The 18,872-nt window shown below is 40.9% G+C and overlaps 1 protein-coding gene across 9 annotated transcripts in view; it reads right to left on the reverse strand.

The window, feature by feature from the left end:
• ANKHD1 (ankyrin repeat and KH domain containing 1) overlaps positions 1-18,872 on the reverse strand; it is a 100,975-nt gene that overhangs the window by 54,331 nt on the left and 27,772 nt on the right. For all 9 annotated transcript variants that reach the window (XM_059483804.1, XM_059483803.1, XM_059483802.1 and 6 more), the window contains exons 3-9: positions 10,748-10,904; positions 8,003-8,150; positions 7,032-7,179; positions 5,780-6,013; positions 4,157-4,251; positions 1,511-1,748; positions 1,146-1,337 (exon numbers count right to left, since the gene is read on the reverse strand). In XM_059483804.1, coding sequence (XP_059339787.1) covers positions 1,146-1,337; positions 1,511-1,748; positions 4,157-4,251; positions 5,780-6,013; positions 7,032-7,179; positions 8,003-8,150; positions 10,748-10,904 — 1,212 coding nt within the window. The remainder of the gene's footprint in view (positions 1-1,145; positions 1,338-1,510; positions 1,749-4,156; positions 4,252-5,779; positions 6,014-7,031; positions 7,180-8,002; positions 8,151-10,747; positions 10,905-18,872) is intronic.

Below are 18,872 nucleotides of genomic sequence, written 5' to 3' on the forward strand. Positions count from 1 at the left end.
CCAGACAGTTTTGCAAACTGTCCATTTGACTCAGAGCTGTATGCCAAGGGAGACCAGACAAAATGCACATCACTGAATTAGTATTAATACAACAAACCCATACACTTCCACAAATCTCCCTTCTTTCCTGCTCTTTAAAATCACTTGCTTTAAAATCCTTTTTTTGAAATTATTTGTCTAATTTCATATACACCAGCTCTCTGAAAACTACATGTCTCTTGATACATAACACATTATTCTTAGAAAAAAGAAATGCCAATGTGATTAGCCATTTTCTTATTTTTAAGGTGTGAGGTATAATTAGAGACTCCCTGATGCCAAAACAAGGGTCCTTAATCAACCTTCTACACTATCAGCAGTGAAGTGCAGGCAGTGAGCGTTCCAAGGGAGCTGGTGACAGGTGTCACATGCTGGTGTCACTGCACCAAGTGGCACAGTTGTTACTGTCCCTCGATGTGCAGGGAGCTTCACTTTCTAAAATTACAAATCCAGCCAATTTTATGCTTATTCTTAGAGCATACAAATAAATCACCTTCCACAACAAGGAAGATATCCCAAATACAGCTCCTTTTTCTTTATTATTTTAAGCAGAACACTTTAGACTCTACCAAGTTTATAAACTGAAAGATGATCATTGATCATAGCATAGCCCAAACTCCAGCAAGATTTAATTTTGACTACTGTGTAATGCAGCAGTAAAGCTCATTCATCACAGAAATTTAGCACATTCCAGAATCTGTCTTGCACACTACTTCCCAGCACACCATTCCTAAAGAACTGGTTATTCAGGGAGACTGAATGCAGATAACCAGGCTTGGTCAAAGCTGGAGTAGCAAGCAAAACCAAGCATCATCTGTATTAAAATTCTGTCCTAGATGCAGATAGCTGAAAACAGTGTTTCTAATGAATGTGGATGCTTTCTAGATATGGAACAGGATCACCTGCTCCAGGAGGCACTTTCCTCTGTTACCAGTATCAAGCAATACTGAGGTGCAACATGCTTTTTCCTTCTTGCTAAACTATCAGAGGATACTGTTTCCTGTTAGAACACTGCCACTATCAAAAGCCCAGGGATGCTCCAAATCATACAAAACACATCAAGTCCATAGTATCTGTGGGCTTAATCACTTGCTCTGAACACATACCTGCTGCCAGCAAGTATTTCACCAGTTCAAGATGACCCTCTTGAGCAGCTTCCATCAAAGGTGTTGAGCAACCAAGCTCTATATCAGCTCCTGCCTTAATAAGGAAGTCAGCAACTTCAGAGAAGCCTCCACAGCAGGCCAGGGTCAGGGCTGTCTCCTGCGTTTCCTCTGTCTGTGCGTTAATATTTGCCCCTGGGAAACAAAACAGCCATTACTGACACTGGCTGGGGAGGTGAATGCTCATCACCCCCACAGCAGTTTGGGTGTTTGAGCTCTGCTCTGTGGGTACAGCAGTATCAGAGCAATGTGCACAGGACATGGATCACACGGTGTCCTTCTGAGCTTCCATGGCCACGGGATCTCACCTTGTGCCAGCAGCAAGGCCACCATCTCTTCGTGGCCTTCCCGGGCAGCTTCCATCAGAGGTGTGTAACCCTCATCGTTGACCTCCTCCAGGTTGGCTCCTCGCTCGATCAGAAGCGCTGCCAGCTCCACGTGCCCGCCACAGGCAGCCAGAGTGAGCGGGGACTCGAAGGAATCCGCGGGCATGTTCACCTGGGCACCGCTGTCCAACAGCAGCCGTGCCACCTCCACGTGCCCGTCCTGCAAGAAAGGGCAACCAGGAGTCACAACTGGAGTCACCTCATGCTGTGTTGCAACCACTATTGCACCAGGCCTGAAAATGATCCTACAAAGACAGGGCTTTTTTATTTATCATAGTTTAATGGTAATACTTGGACCTAATCAACATTGAGATTTCCACCTATATCTAAGCAGGTTTAAATGCATGAGGTAAAAAGAAAGACCAACATATATCTAGCTCTATTTCTTGAGGGAAAAAGAATTATGGCACAAAACTTAACTTGCAGCACAATCTTTGGGACACAACATACTAGACACAGCAAACAAGAGCCATAAGTAATAAACCCACTCCATGGCTAAACCTCAAAACAAGCAACAGAAAAAAATATTTTCTTATTATTTGTAGTAGTAGTTGATTCATGACTTCTACAAACAAAAAACCAAAAAAGCCCCAGCTGGCAACTTCTAGACCCTGGGAAAGATACCTGCAAGAGAAACTGAAGTGGGTAACAGTAATGCAGATAACAGGAGGAGAGAGGACTTGGAAAAACTCTTAAAGGTGACTGAAAAATGCCCAAGGATGAAGTCATAGAGCAAGAGAATTAGGATTGTCAGAGCAGTCTGAGTCCTTACCAATCAAAGCACATAGATGTATCTGCCAACTTCTCAAGAAAGTACTGTTAAACCTCTCAGCTACTTGTAATAGACCAAGTACCTAAAATCTGAATTTGACCAAAGGTGTAGTTTGGTAGAGAGCCACAACACTGGCAGAAGAGGAAAGCTTAAGCTGACCATGAAGCAGGTTGTAGGTAACCTGAGATGGACAGCAATAAGGGGTGCACATTAAACACAGGCTGTTGTTCTCAGAGGTTGAGAAACCTAAAAGCCAACAGCCACCTCATTAGAGGCATTACCCCAAGTGTGGCACTGTTCTGACCAAAACAAACTCTGAGGCACTTACAAAAGAACTGGTGATCAGAGACCAGACATCTCAGCAACCTGTACCTGCTGCATTCCTTAGATGGAAAGAGATGAAGACTGGGAACAGTCACAACAATTTGGTGAAACAGCTCCCTTGTGCAAGGGTGCAGCTGAATGATAACAAAACACAAATTCCTTGTTATGGAGTTGGGACTTCAAAGGCTCATCTTCCTTTCTGCTGCTTTCAAATGTCAATACACACTCTGTAATGTCAGAACACCTAGTCTGAAACACTAAAGAGCTGAAAATATACAGGCAAACCTCACAACTCTGTCTCCCAAGTGAGCTGTTTCACAGCCTCCAAATTAAGCCAGTCCTTGGATTGTTTCACCAGGAAACCAAGAAAAAGCAAACAAAAAAAACCCCAACCTAAAGAGAACAGTGGGGCTGATTAACCTTTAGTCTGCAGTTGTGGTGCAATCTCCTTTAGGTGACAGCATGCACCCACTGCCCTTCTAAATTCCTTACTGGCACCAGGCTCTCCTGCAGGGAAGGCTATTCAAGGATTCAATTACCAGCTCACTATGGAGGACTTGGACACAGCTCCCCAGCTACACCCTGACCTTGGTCTCTTGCATCATCACCTCACAACTGCACTGAAAGAACACTTGATCCTCCAGCTCTCAGCACACTGGAGGAACACTGCAGCCTATCTTGCAAGGAGTACAGGCTACTGGGAGAAAAATCTGTTTCCCTCTTTTTGCTGTGCCTCCTATGGAAACAAGGCCCCTGTTCTTTCTTCAAAGAAGCCCCCCAGATTGAAGAAGAGAGAAAAGGTCATCCAAGATCTATACAGAAATGCTTTGACACAATAGCACACTCTTTATTAAGATGATGCTCTTGGATAGGGAAATTTTTCCTCAATGCCTGCATTGAAATCATATGGACAGTTGCTAGAGAACTAAGAACTACATTATTTTTCAAAATAAAATGGTAGGTCAAAAGAAAAACCTCACAATCTCATTTACAGAAACCTAGAAGAGAGCAAGTCATCTCTCCATGCAAAACACTTCTGGCAGTGATGAACAGACAATTGTAATGCATGAATCATCCAGCTCAGTGCACTTTTGGAAGGCTCATTCCACGACACACTGAGAGACCTTATTTATAAAAACAGAGGTGGAAAACACACTAAAAAAAAAACCCAAAACAAAACCCCAAACTAGTGATTTGTACTACATCACTGCACTGCAGATTAGTCACCCTAAACTTCACACAGAGAGCATTTAAAACACCACATCATCCCCCCAAAAATTAGAGTATTTTTCCTTTGTGAGCAGTTAGACCGAGAAGCTGGTGGGAGCTGCAGTAAGCACTTTTTTTACAATAACAACACACAAATTCACTTGCAGTCCCCAAACAGCTTGTTATCCAAGGCTCACTCTACTTTATCACCTCTTGCATTCCTCTCTCCCTGAGAAGGGAGCAGCACAAACAAAGGTATTTACCATGCAGGCCTCCATCAGCGCCGTGTGCATCTCATCAGTTTTGTGCTCTTGATCAGCTCCAGCTTCAAGCAAAAAACGAACCATATCTAAATGGCCTTCAAATGAAACAGATAAAATAAATAAGCATTCCACATCATCAACTTTTAGTAGTACAGACAATACATCTAATGAAATAATTCAGATTTTCACAGTTTGCTGTTAGAATCTTCACAAGTTACCATTGGCAAACAGCTTTTTAAAGTACTCCTTAAAAAATACCAATGCAAATGAGTCAGCAGCCTTTAGAAAGCCTTTCCCAAAGATACTGCTCAGCTGTGAGATGGAGACAGACCTGTCTAATTCAAGTTTACACAAGAACCTTTCCTTGTGAGTAAAAGCTACAAAACTGTGCTTATTCCCTATGAAACTGTACAGTGACAGATCATTTAAGAGTTCCAAGGCAGCATACAACTGGGGGAATTATCTTTTAGGGATGGGTCCATGTAGGTCTGAACTTAACTTTAAGCTTTTTAATAACACTCACAGACATATTTCTGAGAGCTAAGATACACACATTATATCATATTATCGGACGTTGTTTTTAAAAGCTTCTACTGAGCTTTACCAAAACTTGATTTAAACTCTATTACAGTTTCTGTCATCTTAGAAATTGTCCCTTCTAAGTTTTTAACCTCTTGATGAGCATTCTTCTCTGTGGGAAAACTGAGTCTTACATAAACTGACAAGAAAACAATCAACCATCTTGTCAAAGATAATACAGGACATCTCTGTGATTCAAGGTTTTACATTCCATGACTCAATCAGGTTCTGGGTTGAAAAAAACAGGAATGACCCTCCAACACATTCAGGGGTATTACTGGCATTTGCCTGTAAGGAACTACCACATGCTGTAGGAAGTCCATGACAAATCCAGATGCAAGTCCTCAGATAGTTATACATAGTGTGTATCCTCAATCTTAGCCACAGAGGCAAAGCCTAAAGATACCATGACAATAATCCACATCCTTCTTTTCTATTTGTAGAAAAACAATGGTTGGAGAGCAAACCATAGAAGCACAGTGGATTACCACTGCACTGTTACTTTATATAGAAGCTTTAAATAGCAAAAGAAATTATGTCAAAAGTCCCTAAAAGTTCATCACACTTAAGAATTCACAGCATTCTCCCAAATTACACTGAAAGAAAAGAATCCTGTAATAATGGAGGCATTGTCTCCCCATCAGATATTACAGAAACACACATTCCAACTCTGCATTTTCTGAAAAACCAACAGAGATGTTTTCAGTCTTCACAGACAGTTGGTGAGGGAACTGGGAATGAAATAGGGAATGTGGTAGTAGGTAGGAGGAGAGAATGGTGGTTTGTCAAGGCACAAGTTTGGACACAGCCAGTTAAAAATTTCATCTGCAACATGTCAAACGTGTCCACCACATCTGGACACAAATGCAGAATTAATACAATGACACCACAGAGGAACGTTTAGTTTGGTTTAGCTTAAAACCAAAATCCAGTTTTACAAAACTCTTAGGAAGACATTAAAAGTATTAATTTTGAAAGTTTTAGTCAGATAAATCCAAGCAAACAAATTTAAACAAAACTACAAAGCAAGGCAAGAGACAATACCTTTATAGCATGCGAGTGTAAGTGCACTTTCTTTGAACTCGTTGGAGTGAGTGTTGATTCCTGCACCATATTCCAGCAATACTCTTGCAACCTCCACATGCCCTGCGCTGGCTGCTTCCATCAGGGGGGTATGTCCATTCTCATTGTGGTCTTCTATGTTAGCACCAGCTTTCAGTAGCACCTTCACCACGTCCACAAAGCCCCCGGCACAGGCGTAGGTGAGAGCTGTGTTCCCTGCAGAGGAGAGGTTGCATGAGAGCCCTTCCATCACCCACCCCAACACAGGAAGGAGATCAGTGTTAACAGCTCCAACAAACCCAAGCACATCACCAGCAGCAGCCTTTCACCTCACAGCAATGGTCCTCCACCCCATCGTTCCAGGCTTGTTATAAAACCCAAAATGACTGTAACATGAAAGTTGATTTTTTCAGTTTGACTATTATGTTTCCTACTTTAGCAAAATTAGATCAAATAAACATGCACAAAAAAAATCAATAAGTAATTGTTACTGTAGAGCTGGGGGGTGATTTTTTGTTTTGTCTTTCTTTTTGTTTTTGCCTGAGATTGTATCCTGTAATTCCTTGAAAATTTTCTACTGCTGGCTGAGAATAAATTTATAATTTAAAACTCTGGTACTGTAAGTGACAGACACTCACATATGGCTCATGTTTTAAATACTACAGTCAATTTTAAGGTAACTTAGCTTAAAATGGCTAAACAAAAAGATAAAAGAATATCTCATAGTTTGGACACATGACTTGTTTGAAAATTTGGACAAAGTTCAAATTCTATCTTAATAACAGAATCCAACTGTAGGTTAATGCTGTCAGGAGGTCAGTTAAGCTGTGCTCAAGAACCAGCAATGCAGAGAACATTCAATGCACTCAAAATTTTAACTCCTCTTCAGTAAAAAGGAACAGACAGGAATAACTGGTGTTGATGGGATGTGTCCCATGGCCATCTTACTGGGTAATTTTGGATTATACCAATGAGAAAAGATAAACTTCATTTTTCTTGTTCTCTAACACCAGAGTGTTTTTAGCAGGAACAGTGCTTTCCATTAGAATTTATATTTAAACCCATATTTAATAATGGCCAGTTCAGACTCCAAACACATTCACTGCAGATCTGGTCTATTCCTAACAGTTCCTGTCACGTTTTCTTGTGAATGAAAGTGTTAGACAAAAACACAGATGTTCAGAGGAGCTGTGTGCCTTATGTGCTAGCTTTACTAACTGTGCTCCCCAGTTACCTGTGGAGGACTGTGCATTGACATCTGCACAATGGACAAGGAGGAGTTTAACAATATCCACGTAGCCTCCACTGGCAGCTGCCATCAAGGGAGTGATGTCCCCTTTATTCCCTCGATCTTCAACGTTGGCGTGCATGGCTAGAAGCACCTGGGGAAAAAAATTACTACAATGAGCAAATTGCAACACCAACCTTTTGTTTTTAGTGAGATTGGTTCCCCAGCCAGCTGCCACATCCCCTCACAACCCAGTGCCACACCCAAGATCATGCACAGTTACTGCTGCATTGGGCTCTGCTGCAGAAAATCCTGAGTTTCTGCATTTGTTCATATCTAAGTTCCAGTGAAATATGGACATTTTCACAAGTCACAGGGCAATTTACTGACCAGAATGACAGCACAGAAAATATCAGCTGCAATAATGACCAGGTCAAGCACACAGGTGAGAAGTTGTCTCCCTGCCCTGTGTTTTGGCATCAGAATGCATTTCTGAGGACTATCACCTAAACATTTCAAAGCAGCTGCCCTTAGATACAGAAGCAATATAGCTCAAAATTAACAGAAATTAATGCACTGTTGATATAAATGTGATATAGAAAAAGGATTGTGTGACTGAGACATGAGCTTTTAGAAGGTAACCAGTTGTAGTATTTGGGTTTACTGCTATTTTAGATACTCTTGCTCGGCAGAACAGCTGGACTGCATCTAGAACAATGCCAGAAAAGTAGATACATCACAAAACATAGGATTCATTCCTCAGACAAGTCCCTTCAACCTAAAGCATCTGTGACTGCATTTTCCATTACAGAAACTCAAACAATAACTAGAAACCCACAATAGCTGTATGCACTGATATTCTGTTGAAATAATAAAAAATTTTATAATAACCACAATAGCTAAAATGTTTACCCATCAAAGAAGCCCCTCAGATAATGCTTCACAAATGTTTAGTTCTAACTGTAATTGTTACTTACTTGTGCCAATTCATAATACCCTGCTGAGCAGGCCAAGCAAAGCAGACTCTCCCCCTCCTCAGTGTGTTCATTTACGCTCCGTCCCTCATCCAGCAGCTTGCGGACAGCGTTTACATCCCCATCGGAGCACGCCTCTGCCAAACTGCGACTGCAAAACAGGGACCAGTCAGCTCAAAACACACCTGCAACAGCTGGGCAGCTTTCCTAGGCAAGGAGGAAGCCTTTCAGTAAAGAGTCTGGGCTTCAGTGCTAAGATTTACTGGAAAATACACCTTATATATATGTATTTTAAGTTTATCTATATATGTACACAATTATTTCCATGAGTGAAATGGAGATAAGACACTTTCCATCAGTTGCTAACTTGTAATATGCTCTCATACAGAGTAAATGCAGAGAGGAGGGCTCAAAGCTGGTTTTTGTGGTGTTTGCAAGACAGGAGCAACCCTCTCTGATGCTATTCCCACTTCAGGGAATGCCAGAGACACAGAGGCTGTGACCATGACAAACTGTTGACTGCAGGTGCCAAGGCAAATTCCTACTGCAGACAAAGCCAAAAAGTCAGCAGCCAAGTATCACAGAGACCACTAATGTGAATACTCCAATCAGACAAACTTCTGCAATTAAGAGAGCAATCACCTACTTTTCTACAGCTAAGAAGTTGAACTTTCTTGAATAAGAACTCAGCTCTCTGGTACAAAGAGCATCATGTTAGAAAGTAACATTTTTTGTACTTTCCTTTTATCCAGTGAAGTGAATAACCTGATGGGACAGTAGTTACACCTTGAGATGCAATCTGCTTCTGCCAGCAGTAAAACAGCTCCATTACTGCTAGCAGAAGCAGTAACTATAAAATTACCTGAATTTGAAATAAAATCCCATTCCATAGCTGGGGTACTGGGGTGGTCAGTATGTACAATTAACTGAATTTGAAAACAAATCCCATTCCATAGTTGGGGAACTAGGGGTGGTCAGTACATACAATTAACTGAATTTGAAATAAAATTCCTTATTTGGGGAACCAGGGGTGGTCAGTACATAAAATTAATTGAATTTGAAGTAAAATCCCATTCTATAGCTGTGGAACTAGGGGTGGTCAGTATGTACAATTAACTGAATTTGAAATAAAGTCCCATTCTGTAGTTGGTGAATGGGGGTGGTCAGTACATACATAGAACTGAATCTGAAATAAAATCCCATAGCTGGGGAACCAGTGGGGTGGTCAGTATGTAAAATTAACTGAATTTGAAATAAAATTTCTTATTTGGGGAACCAGGGGTGGTCAGTATATAAAATTAATTGAATTTGAAATAAAATCTCATTCCATACTTGGGGAACTAGGGGTGGTCAACACATACAATTAAATGAATTTGAAACAAAATCCCATTCTATAGCTGATGAACTAGGGGTGGTCAGTACATAAAATTAACTAAATCTGAAATAAAATCCCATTCCATAGTTGGGGAATGGGGGTGGTCAGTATGTACAATTAACTGAATTTGAAAAAAAATCCCATAGTGGGTAAACCAGGGGTGGTCAGTATGTACAACTAAATGGATTTGAAATAAAATCCCATTCCATAGTTAAGGAACTAGGGGTGGTCAGTACGTATAACTAACTGAATTTGAAATAAAATCCCATAGCTGGGGAACCAGGGGTACTCAATACATACAACCAACTGGACTTCAAATAAAATCCCATAATTGGAGAACCAGGGGTGGTCAGTATGTACAACTAACTGGATTTGAAATAAAATCCCATATTTGGAGAACCAGGGGTAGTCAGTATGTACAACTAACTGGATTTGAAATAAAATCCCATAGTAAGAGAACTAGGGTGCTCAGTCCATACAACTAACTCGACTTGAAAAAAAATCCCATAATTGGAGAACCAAGGGCAGTCAGTACATATAGCTAACTGGATGTGAAATAAAATCCCATAGTTGGAGAACCAGGGGTGGTCAGTACATACAACTAACTGGATTTGAAATAAAATCCCATAGTTTGGGAACTAGCGGTGCAAAGTACGTACAATTAACTGAATTTTAAATAAAATCTCATTCCGTAGCTGGGGAACCAGGGGCAGTCAGTGTGTACAACTAAATGGATTTGAAATAAAATCCCATAGCTGGGGAACTAGGGAGGTGGTCAGTATGTACAATTAACTGAATTTGAAATAAAATCCCATATTTGGGGAACCAGAGGTGGTCAGTATGTAAAATTAATTGATTTTTAAATAAAATCTCATTCCATAGTTGGGGAACCAGGGTGGTCAGTACATACAACTAACTGGATTTGAAATAAAATCCCATAGCTGGAGAACCACGGGCAGTCAGTACGTACAATGAACTGTATTTGAAATAAAATCGCATAACTGGTGAACCAGGGGTGCTCAGTACATACAACTAACTGGATCTGAAATAAAATCCCACAGCTGGTGAACCAGGGGTGGTCAGTATGTACAATTAACTGGATTTGAAATAAAACCCCATAGCTGGTGAACCAGGGGCAGTCAGTACATACAGGTAACTGCATCTAAAATAAAATCCCATAGTTGGAGAACCAGGGGTGATCAGTACATACAACTAACTGTATCTGAAACAAAACCCCACAGCTGTAGAACCAGGGGCAGTCAGTACGTACAATGAACTGTATCTGAAATAAAACCCCCCAGCTGTAGAACCAGGAGCAGTCACTATGTACAATAATTGGATTTAGCTGCAGAAGCAGGGTGCCCAGCACGTACTTGTCCACCTGTCCGTTGTTGTGGTTGTTCTCGGCCCTCATGCGCGTCAGCGCGGCGGCCGCCTCGTCCAGCGCGCAGCTGACGGACGACGTCAGTCTCCGGAGAACCTCGGGATCTGCGAAGGCTTTGCCATCGGCAGTGGACAATTTACCAATTCCTTCAGTGCACCATCGGTCATCAGTCGGGTTAGTATGAGAGTCACACAAAAGAAATGCAAAGACACTAGTTTAGAGTTCACCCACATGCACTATTAGTTAAAAATCATTTGCAAACATGCCAGATAATTAGCTACTTAAACTATCTGCTAACATTTGCTCAAGACCTGAAGATTTAATTAACTATAACATAGCAGTAAAACCCTATATCTTTCAATTGGCAGCTTTGTTACTTGTTCTGAAGTCTCAAGTCATACCATTGAAGAACTTAAAAGAAGCTCAGATGTGATTTAATATTTTCTGAATGTGAAGAATTTTTCAACTTAAAACACTTATTACCCCTTTCCCACCCAAAGCAAAGCAGACTGAGTTCTAATATATATAATTTTTAAGAGTAGGAAAAACTTAAACGTTTATTAGTTTAAATTCCACCAATTTACCACTCTAAACTGCCCTGCTCTAGCTACAGGAACAAAAGTAAGAAAATGAAATTTCAAATATTCTAAGTGTACTTGAAATTGATGCCTCTTCTTCACAGACATAACACAGTAGAAATGTTTAGATTCAAGGAACTTTCTTAACAGTTTCTTTTTTTTATAACAGTTTCTTTGCTCAAGTTTTACTTCACACAGGTTTTACTCCTCATAGTTTAACATGTGGAAACAAACCCTGCAGTGTGGGTAGGGCTTGTATCTTCAGGTACAAATGCACAAACACCTCCCCGCCACCCACAAAAAAACCCAAACATGAATCAATCAATTTCATGTGCTACAAAAAACGAATGGTTACTGGTTTATAGATCAGCCACGTTCCCCAGTCATGAATCAGTAACTCTTCAATTCCTTAGCTGTTAAAAAGGGTCAAATTAGATAGAAACCTCTGGAAATAAGGCACCTTATCCCTCAGAAGATTTGCTATTTGGTATGTGCATCTCTCTGCAGGCTTGATTTACACCACAATGTAAATGTAAATGTTTGATTTCCCACAACCCAGCTTGGAATTATTACAGAATAAATCGTATTTTAAGTTTGAATTGTCTTCAGACAACGTATTTCCACAGTTTGAGAACATCCAATTTGTTTCTCAATAATGTCAGAATCAATACTTACCAAATCTCTCTGCCCTAAATCTCTTTATGCCAGCACACACCAGGCACACTGTGACCTTTTCCTGCATGGCTGTGCAGTGCTGCAAGTGCTGGCTGGCAGCACTGGGACGTGGTGCTGGGCATGATGGAGAATCCCTCTCCTGCCATTGAGACAGACAGACAGACAGACACCTCCCCTGGGGTGCAGCTGATGGAAATTAGCAATGGAGGTTCAATGAGCTGCATTAGAGGCTTGTGCACCTCCTCCCTGGCTCCAACATCCCACATCTGGATCTCTTCAGCACTGTCAAGGGGCTACAAAAACCAATTCATAACTGATTGCCCACTCTGCAATGAAATCAGAAATCACACATCCAGCTGTCTGTGTTGGAAGCCTGGCTAGTCCAGAGCAATCAGAGCACAAAAATGAGGGGCCATGGACTCTTGGAGGCCACTGGCCACACGATCCATTCCACCTCCAAACTGTTGAGGCCATCACCCCCGTGGCCATTGCTGGTAAATATAGCAAAGTTAATAAACAAGCCTCAAATGCCACAGCTCATGCCTGATGTATTCATGTGAACTGGATTTGCTGGTGGTGTGAAGGGGTTGGAAGTCCTGTCATCTCTGCAGGTGGGACAGTGGGGGACAGTCACTGCAAAACTGGGTCAGGACATCCATTTAGTACCAAACACACCAAGAAAGTGGCAGCTTTTCCACAGCTCTGCTTCCCCAGTGGCTCCCAGAGTAACTGCTGAGATGTTTACATGAGCTATTTCTGGTGGCAGTGCTGGCTCTCGCTGCATTGCAGTGTACATAAAGCACTGCTGAAGGAAACACAAAGAATTAAGTCTTCACAACTCAGCACTGAGGCCTCATCTGGGACTGCTGCAACCAGAGCTGAACACCATGGTAAACAACATGGAAAAGTACTCCAGAGAAATCCACAGGACCCCTGAGCAAAGGCTAAAAATGCACAGATTTAGCTTACAAGGAGCAACACAGCTGCAGCTTCCCTCCACTTTAAAAAGCTCTAATTGAAGGAACTGTTAACAGCTCTGCTGTTGACAAAAGAAGTGGAAAATACAAAGTCCAGCCAAAAGAAACCAACCCAAAGAACTACCAAACCACCACCATCAAAACCCCACACAACCCAAAAGCCCACATGATCTGGCTATCTGCAGCTACACTGGATATCTCCATCATTTCAGCCCACCAAGGCAGTAGAACTGACAGGTTGCCTGGACAAGCAGGACCTACACTTGATATTTCCTCTGTTTTAAAATTTGTTGTGGCATTCATATCTGGGATTTCTGAAGACAGAAGTCACACCACAAATTCACAGAATTCACAGAATCACTGGGTTGGAATAGACTTTAAAGATCATTGGGTCCAACCCATGCTCCAGCTGCTCATCTAAACCATGGCACCCAGTGCCATATCCAGTCTTTTTTTAAACACATCCAGATCTTCTGTGCCTGGTTCAGACAGACAAACTTGACCAACTACAGCTCTCCTATTCCCAAGTATCTTTTTTTTCATGGATTTCCAGGTGGTCTCCTGGAGGACTCACCAACCACAGGTCCCTGGCTCTTCTTCTGGACAGTCAGAGCACACTTACAGCTCACTCCTGTTTCAGACTTTGTTTCAAAAAATGAGCTATAACCACATCAAGGCCTTTCAGAGGGTAAGTGGAAGGTGCCTTTTATTTACCTCACCAGCTAGAACTCAACCCAGATGCCATCCCCAGCTTTCATATTTTTATATTGCCAAAACTAATCAACAGCCACAGAAAGCATCAGAGCTGACATTTGTTTGGCTAGCTGGAGTCAAAGGGAGACAGACTACAAGAATTACCATTGCAGACACACATTCATTCACCTCCCTTTTGCACATTATACTCAATAATTTAGTATATAATAACAATCTGAAGTTTTTATTTTGCTATGATTTAGGATGACTATGCCAGAATCTCAATGCTGGAATGCTCATGTGTCTTTTAATCTCTAATTTACTTCACTTTGTGCCCAAACCACTTGTTCTTGTGTGACTCTCATACACACAGGGACTCCAGCAGTCTGATTTACGTGCAGGATCTTGGCCAAAATTCTTCTTGCATCCTCCCATCCAACAAATACTGAAAGCATCCTCAGGACCATTCCACACACTCTTGCACAAGAGCGACCACAATTTCTCACATTATTACAGTCTCTAACATGTTACTGATCTGAAGGTCTGATATTCTGTGCTTCCTGGAGTATTACACACAGGCCATCCTTTCCATCTTTTCATGGACTGATCACTGTTGCAGGTTTAAGTCTGAAAAGAGAATGTGGGACCTGTTGTTTTTTTATTGAGAACACTCCACAGCCATTAATTGTATAGAGAGGGTGATGCTTCTAATGCAAGGTTACAGCTCAACACTAAAATGATGAAGAGTATGTTCTTAAGCAAGCCAAAAGGAAGTGCCTTCATCCAACATAAGCTGCCATGCAAAGACCAAAAAGGGGAACTCAAAAATAGCTTGGACAGAATCACTGCAAAGCCTGTGCCTTCTAACAGCCTAAGAACAGAGGCCCTGAAAATCACTATTTAAGGACATTCCTGAACAATTAATAACTGGAAGAACATAGAGTGAAGAGACTTTCATTTGTGCTGTGATGTTCCTGCTTTACCCTCTGCAGGGCAAAGCCTGCACATCTTCAGATGAGAAATGCCAGGCACATCTTCACATGTTCTGTGGTGGGCAGCTCTGTCTGAGCACCTGCCGCTGGAGCCACGTGCCAGCTGTTCACAAACCCCACAGGAACAAGGCCAGCAGCACTATTCAACAATGGAAAAGTCAATGACTGAACTCGGGGCCAGATAATGCCAGATGTTCCACACCTCAATGCCATATGACTGAACTATTTAAATTAGCCTGGAGTTGATTACAAAGGTGTATTAGAACAAGGAACTCACCTTTCAAGGGAAAAGTTTGCTCATCAGATACACACCTACGCTCCTACATCCAACACTCCCATTTCCTTGTTGACTCTCAGACTCATTGGGGTATTCCCACCTTGTAACTACCAAGTTTTAAGGTAACCTGAAATGAGCTGGTAATTTCTCAGTGTGATCTGAATTTAATTAGTCAGAGATACAGATATTGCCTCAAAAAGAAAAAAAGAAAGGAAACACCAAAAGGTTTGTGCCTTTGGAAAACACAGTTAAGTCCCTTATAGGACACAGCTGGTGTCAACATACACTTTGAACATCAAAGGAGACTGCTCCAAAAACATCAACATACCCAAGAGATAATGTCCAATAATCCTCACAAAGCCCTGCAGACTCAGTGGTGATTGTGTGCTTCCCCTGTCAGTTCCAGCACACTGCAGGTTCTAACACACACTGGAGGACATTTACTTGTAGCATGTCCAATCTATGTTCATCCCAAAGCCTAACTCAGCTTCAGTTCATACAGAATCAGCTGGGAGTCCTTAAGGGCTTACACAGCCCAAAGACAGGTTGTGATGGAAATGTGGACAGCTTTTAAAGGCCCAAAGAAGTACAAAATGAGAATCATGGCCCAGAAATGTGTCTCTTATCTTTCTAGCAATATGTCAGGAATCTGCTCTAATCAGCCTGGTGTACAAGCAGCACCTCAAACAAGGTGAAGAGGGTTCCAGGAAGGAGAGGGGGGGAACTTTGGTTTAGGTTCTTTACTGGAATCTCCATTCAGAGGAATTGAGAAGTTCTAGACTGTCCAAAGCCTCGTGCTAACAAGCAGTGACCCCACCAGAACAGTCTCAACTCCAGCACATCACCCAGCTGCTACAAGAAGGCAACCAGCAGAACTGAACACAGGCTGTTCTCTAAGGTCTCAGGTGGCAAAGTTACACACTGCCTGTGTGAATAACAAAAATGTGCACTTGGCTCCTCTCTGATGATATCTAAACATCTTCCCAAACACAAATTTCATATTAGATCAGTTCCAGAGCCAGTAAACCAAAGAAAAGCATCCCCCATTTGCTTGTAAAGAGCAGTCCAAAGCAAAGCAAACCCAAAGGAACAGTCATTTGCAAGTTTCACTGCATTAAGATACCTAATTTGCAGCATCAGAATGAGGGACATAAATATATTTACAATTTTTTGAATATATTTTAATATTTACATGTAGCTTATTGTATGCTCATTGCTCAGGCTAAAGTCCTCAAGGCAAAAGCCACATATTGAGTAGTGCTCTTCAGGTAAAGAAATTAGAAAATACTAATAATTCATTCTAGTGCACTCATCTAAAATTCATATGCTTTAAAAAACTTTCATATGAAGTGTTGTTAAAAAAAAACTAGTTCACACTAAGCTAAAGAACATTAGAATTACAAGGAAAGTCTAATTGTAGTATAAGGAAAATAATGTGAGAGTACAGACTGAGCAATCCCATTTGGGATTTTTGGCTATTTTTTTGGAGAAAAGCATTATCCAGAATGCTTCTCCATTTTTCAGTAGGCCATTTCAACACTACTATTCCCAGTTTGATATGGTAGGGATTATTTTAGCTTTGTTTTCTAAAACACTACAAAAACTGAGGTTTTAGTCATTCCAAGCCAAGCACACCCCTTTGGAATCACTACCACTGAAAATCACAGTTATGGTCTGATTTCAGCTCAGCTCCAGAGCAGTGAAAGCTCACTGGACCTCCACCAGCCCTGCTGTATGGGTATTTCTCTCAAGAAAATATCCTTTTATATACAGGTGATAGAAATTTTCACTAAAAAACTATTTTCTCATCTTACCAAGTGCATGGCACAAACAGAACTCACTGGCTGCAATTTTTATTTTTCCTCTTCCCAATTAGTATTGGACATGCTAAATAAAATTCATTTAGCATGAAATTAAGAGCTACAGCTTGAGGGGATTTTTAAAAATTTTATTAATTAGCATTTTACAATATTTCATGTGTCACCATCACAGTTCCCCATAGATTTAAGAGCAGCTGAGTTCTCAATTGCTATAAATCATACTCCTGACAGCAAACTGTGATACTCAAAAATGACATTTTCAGTGCAATCTGAAAAATCATATTCAGATCATCTGCTAAGCATTTTTTGGCAAAAGCAGAAATTCATTATGCTGGACTGTATTTTATGGTCCTTATCTCAAAATAGCCCTTCTTCACAAATCCACTCTCTTAAACATAATAGGAAATCACCCACAATATTCACAAGTGAAAGGGAATGCCTGAAAAAAAACCCTGAAAGGCCATTCCAATATACACACAGCTTGGGAGAAAACTTTTCCTAATTCCAGCTCCCATTTTTCACTTACTTGACACTACAAACTCTATTTAATATTACATTTACATCTCTTTCAATGCACTTGTGGGAACAGGAGCCAGCAATCTCCACCACATTCTCTCCTCTTTCCAGCACAGCAGCTGTAGCACTGAGATTTTCCTTTTCCAAAATCAAAAGCCAGGAAGCACTTCTGCAGCTACAGTTAGTTCTTACTGATATTTCAGTAACATTTTGATGGCAAGAGTTCCTTTTTGAGATCATCTCCTTTTTACATTAGTGTGCTTAAATATCACACACTCTGAAAGCTAATTTTAGATTCCACACAAACACAAATCCTTGATTAACTAGTCAATATTCATTAACATTTCTTTTGAGAAATTAGATTCTTTAAGTATCAATTTATAAATTTAGATTTCAATTTAGTCTCACGTCACTCCAATAAGGGTGACCTAATCAGGGAATTCACTACCTCAGCCACCAACTTCCATTTTTAGTTAAGCTTGGAAACCCAGTAAGCAAATTCAGCAATGAAAAACAGCTTTATATACTTACAGATGTTTCTAGAAAAGTCCCAATCTTCCCAAATAGTCTGAAATTTCATTTAATTTCTCTCTGCCAACCCAATCCACCCCATTCCTTTGTTTTCAGAATGCAAGGAAAAATACAGGTATTTGACAGATATGAAATACCAGACATATTTTGGATTAGAACATTGAAATAAAAGATTGGTTTAAACCTCTTAGCAGAGATTTGTTAACATATGAGAGGTCAGATAGGACAGAATAATACCAGAAAAATTATCCACATAACTACCTCCTCATCTTATTTAAAATCCTGACCATGCCAGACTTTGCTACAGCAGAACTCTCAATTTTTCTGTCAGTTTGATTTTTCCAAGCTTTTATTAGGCATCCATTTTCTCCCAGGTATGAACACTTTTCTAAAGCTAAAATGACATGAGCTTTTTTGTGCCAATCTAACACTTGGCCACTTCCAGAAGGACGACTTTGTGCTCCTCCTCTCCCCATGTTTCCTCCACTGCCCTCACACTGGGGAAAAGAGGAGGAGTTTTCTCTCAGCCCAGGATAATCTGACCAGCAAAAGGTCTTTCTAGGCAGCACCAGAACTGGTGAGAGGAGAGAAAACCATGCAGGAAAAGCAGATTACTGCCTGACTAGGACAGCAAACAGCCACCAAACCATCCTACCCACCTCACACACCTTCCTGTCACTCATTCACAATGTTTGTTCCAAATGTTTGCTCCCTAATCCAGGATCTTTATAAAGAAATTTAACCTTTCACTTTTTAAAGTTTTTTTTTTTTTTTTCTATTAAATCTCTATCAGAGAAACATTTGCCTTACTACAAGGCAACAAGTTCCCAGATGCAACCCTCAACACTGCTGACCCCTTACAGGAACAGGATTTCCAGACACACTCATCACATATGTGCAGAAAATCATGCTGATCACTCAAAGGCACTTTAATCCCATCCATATTGCATGTAGTTTGTATGGAAGCATCATGAATTACTCTGGTGTCATGATTACAGATGTACTTCAGCAGCAAACAGCTTTTCCACCCATCTCACTGTGGGGAACCATCTGGG

Source organism: Ammospiza nelsoni, chromosome 16 (assembly GCF_027579445.1).
Source record: "Ammospiza nelsoni isolate bAmmNel1 chromosome 16, bAmmNel1.pri, whole genome shotgun sequence".
NCBI lineage: Eukaryota > Metazoa > Chordata > Aves > Passeriformes > Passerellidae > Ammospiza > Ammospiza nelsoni.